Source organism: Thalia democratica, chromosome 9 (genome assembly GCF_965202585.1).
Source record: "Thalia democratica chromosome 9, ktThaDemo2.hap1.1, whole genome shotgun sequence".
Classification (NCBI taxonomy): Eukaryota; Metazoa; Chordata; class Thaliacea; order Salpida; family Salpidae; genus Thalia; species Thalia democratica.
In genome coordinates this window covers 18,597,212-18,601,394 of record NC_139173.1, presented here as the reverse complement: position 1 = coordinate 18,601,394, position 4,183 = coordinate 18,597,212, and the positions used below count along the sequence as shown (strand labels likewise).

At 29.0% G+C, this 4,183-nt stretch overlaps 1 protein-coding gene across 1 annotated transcript; it reads left to right on the top strand.

Moving 5' to 3' along the window:
* Positions 1–257: 257 nt before the first annotated feature.
* On the top strand, positions 258–1,992 carry LOC145843954 (phosphatidylserine synthase 2-like). The gene has a single exon (XM_082951241.1). It carries the CDS (start codon positions 294–296, stop codon positions 1,662–1,664), a length of 1,371 nt encoding a protein of 456 aa, XP_082807367.1. The 5' UTR covers positions 258–293; the 3' UTR covers positions 1,665–1,992.
* Positions 1,993–4,183: the final 2,191 nt, after the last annotated feature.

Sequence of the window (4,183 nt, the reverse complement as noted above, 5' to 3'; positions counted from 1 at the left end):
CTTGCCAGTCGACGGTGTAGGGGCTAGTTTTTGTTTATTCAGGCAGGCATATTTGCCTCAAAGAAAGGCAACCTTGAAAAAAGAACATTAAGTTAATTTTCACATATGTGGAATTAAACATTTATATAAATCTAATTTAGTAAAACTTTTTTAAATAGAATGAATACTTAAATTAAATTAAATATTTTTTTTGTTGTTGAACATACCAAATACTGTTTTAACCAAAAGTCTAATTGAATCATTACAATACAGTAATACTAGTAGTTGTTTAATGGTAGTAGTTGTTTTACAAAATGATGAAAAACAATGAATTGCATCGAGTCAGATCATCAAGGCGAAGAGATTCTGAAAGTGTAGTTGAAGATGATGGTACAAATACGTTTTTTTGGAGAGCTCATTCATTTTCAGTGCTAGTTCTTGTTCTTTCTGTGCTTATATATGTCTTATTTATTGAGGAAGAGAAAAATGATTGGCAATATAATTTAAAAAGAGGGATTCTAGCTGCTTCTTTCATGTTTCTTTCTTTTGGAATAACTCAAGCAAAAGATGGTCCTTTTATCAGACCACATCCTGCCTTTTGGAGGTTGTTGTTGTGCATCAGCGTTCTCTATGAACTTGGACTAGTTTTTCTGCTATTTCAAGTCAAAGCGGATGCGAGGTATCTGATGAAATTTATGGATTCTAGTCTTGGTAAAGAAATTGATTTCACAGCTTATGGAAACGAGTGTACAATATGGGACACTGATCACCCAAACCCACTACATAATGTCATGGACAAAATGGATGGGTTTGTACCAGCACACTTTTTTGGGTGGTTCTTTAAGACTCTAATTTTGAGAAATGTTTGGGTGGCTATGATGATTAGCTTTGGCTTTGAGCTGTTGGAGTACACTTTTGAACATCAGCTACCCAACTTCTCTGAATGTTGGTGGGATCACTGGATTTTAGACTTCATACTTTGTAATGGCCTAGGAATATACCTAGGCATGTTGTGTTTGCAACATTTGTCAATGAAGACTTATAAGTGGAGAGGACTGTTCAACATTCCCACTTACAGAGGTAAAATAAGACGTGTGTTTGCTCAATTTGGCCCTTACAGCTGGGTAAGGTTCAGTTGGAAGCCAACTGAAAACCTTTACCGTTGGTTTTATGTTTCATTCGTAATTTTTTTCTTTTTATTGGCTGAACTAAACACGTTTTACTTGAAATTTGTTATGTGGGTGCCTCCAGAAAACCCAATGGTACTCGGCCGCATGCTTTTGTTTATTTTTTGGGGTGCAGTGTCCGTGCGCGAAGCTTATGATTATGCAGCTGGTCAAGCTAAAACTTTTGGACAGCAAAGCTGGATTACTTGTGCTATCATAGTGACAGAGTTTCTGATAGTTATTAAGTTTGGTGGTGAAACACTGGTTAAACCTTTTCCAACACACATCAAGTACTTATGGTTAGCCATTTTTCTTTCTTATATAGTGTGGTCTATTTGGAAGTTCCAAATGAAATTTCCAAGGATTAAGCTGATGTGGAGGTCTCTTCTTTCCACTTACTTGCCTGAATTATGCAGGAAAAAATCTTCTAAACGTTCGCTAAGTGATGACAATACAAGTGAGTACTCTGAAACTGAATTAATTATAAAAAAATCTGTAATGTCAACTAGTGATAATTAAAGTTTTTCATATCAAGTTAACAAAAGTTGTCATTTTTAGATGTAAGGTTATACAATCAGTAGTTGTTTTATTTTATTTTGTCTAATTTTACTTAATTATTAAAGTGAATTATTAATATATCAGTTTAACTTCGCAAATGTTTCATTTTATAGCTGTTGTCATTTACATATGAAAACATTACACCTTTTCTAAACCTATGTACTAGGTTGCATTCACGTTAAGTGAATTTTATTGACTCAAAAGCCATATGCTTAAAATACTATTGATTAGAAAACATGCTTTACTTACCATTTTTATTTATTTATCAAATTTAAAGTTATTAAGCTCTTGCTTGAATGTTTTTTTAAGTACTTTGCAAGTAGTACTACAACAGTTTGTTTTAATAATTAGTACTATTTATGTTTGATAGTGTAACTCATTTTGAATAGTTCTTTTACAACTTAATGTTAAATTCTTTTTTCTATTGGTACAAAGTTACTGTTTATTTTAGTTACCTATACACATATGATCCATTTAATGCTTACTCTATGTAAAATGTTTAAGTGCTATTGGTAAACTTGTGTTTTTCTTATTAGCTGCCTATTGCATGTTAAAATAAGTATTTTTTTGTTGATATTTTTATATAATAAATTTTTATTAGATTTTCATCTGAGAAGTTTTTGTAAGCTTATTATGTGCCTATTTACGATAATACAAAATTTTATTACATACTAAATACAGCATGTTGTATGATGTGTTATGTAGTAAGTTTAAAACAGTTTGTTTTATTATGTCACTATTTATTCATACTGTTTACATTACTAAGTTTTTGTAGAAACAAAATTTAAAAACTAAATGTGATGCTGAAAATGACTAATATTTTACACTACGCACACATTTAGGTTTAAAAAGTATAAAGTATTCTGTAGTTTATTTGCCCAACAGTAAAATCTAGTATAAGTTTAACTCTTATTTAAACATGTATATGCTTTTCTTATTACAATCTCATATGCATGTATTTCAGAGATTAAATATTTTTTTTCCTAGAAAAATTCTAAGACTTAAGTATCCAAACAAAAGTAGACACATTATTTTACTATACTATAGAAAATCTCAAAAAAAAATTACTTAAACAACTCTATCCTAAAAAATCACAAATTTTTTGATTCGCTACGGTATAATTCAGTTTTGTAGAAATTCAATACTAATGTATGTACTTTGGAATGAAAATAATAAATTAATTTAAGGTCTTTGATAAATCCTTGTAGTAAAAAAATAATAAAAGCAACTTACAAGTAATGTATATTTAGGGTTTTAATTACACTTTAAAATCGCAGCTTTATAAAGAATACTAAACAAAAAAGACATATTTTAAAAATTCAGAATTTGCTTTTCTACAGACCGTTTTTCAATGATCTCTTTGATTATTTATAATGTGTACTTTATGCAATAAATTATACTTTATCAAGCTTATAGTTTTAAAGTAAAACAGTTAAAATTCTCAACTAACATAAGTTTATAGAGTTATTATTCAAACATCGTTCAGTTTGCTACAGAACTTAAATTTATTGAACTTGTTGTATATATATTTATATATTTATAACAATAGAATCAGTGGACTTTTTTGTTATTTATTAAAACACATTGACATAGACTTAAAAACCGCTAGCAAACATAGTTTAGTGAAAGAAAAATGTGTAACTGTGATTTCGAACTTGAAAATGTCTGTTTACAGTAGATGACTAAAGGCAAAGTTATGTGCTCCCCATATTATTAAGTATACTTTTCTTATACAAAACTACTTAAATTATGGTGTGCGAAAATACAAAACTGAATTTAAAACAATTATCACAAGAAATCTCTTGAAACATCAGATAAAAAGTATATCGCTTAAAAAATAGTTTTATATCTTGAAGATTCTGTGCACAACTAAATAACTTCTATTGATTCAAAACTATTCACTTCTTTTGTTGTTTAGATTTGTATTATTATGATTTTCAAAACATGATGTTAGAAACATTACGAGTTAGAAAATATAAAACTAAAAACAAATCTAGTTATAAAACATCAAATTAGAAACGTAAACTTGTAGAAAGATCAAATTATAAAGTAAATGATCAGAAAGTTTTAGCAGCGACTTCGAGCAGATAACTTTTTAATTGTTAAGACTCGAATATTGTTTTCCAATACATAATTTTCGTTTAAACTTCATTTGGAAGCTTGTATACTGATAACTATCCAATAGTTTTAAACTATTAATAATTAACTACATAACTATGTACACAACTACTTTCTAAGTTTAAATCTTTTAGAACATCAAGGTTCGAAATAGTTTTATTTGTATATATATATGCACAATAACAAAAAGTTTTAAAAGCTGTAAAAATAAAGTAGATCAGGGGTCGGCAGGCAGTTGGTGCTCGCGGGCCAAATTTCGAGTTTTCTAAATCTTCGCGGGCCACAGTTTTAGTGATAATTGAATAATCTTTTGGCATTAGTTTTGGTCACACCAAAGATAGTTTTACTTTTATTTACGTTAT

Excerpts from the sequence above, each read along its gene's own strand:
- LOC145843954 (XM_082951241.1), top strand. The coding sequence starts at position 294 with ATGATGAAAAACAATGAATTGCATCGAGTCAGATCATCAAGGCGAAGA.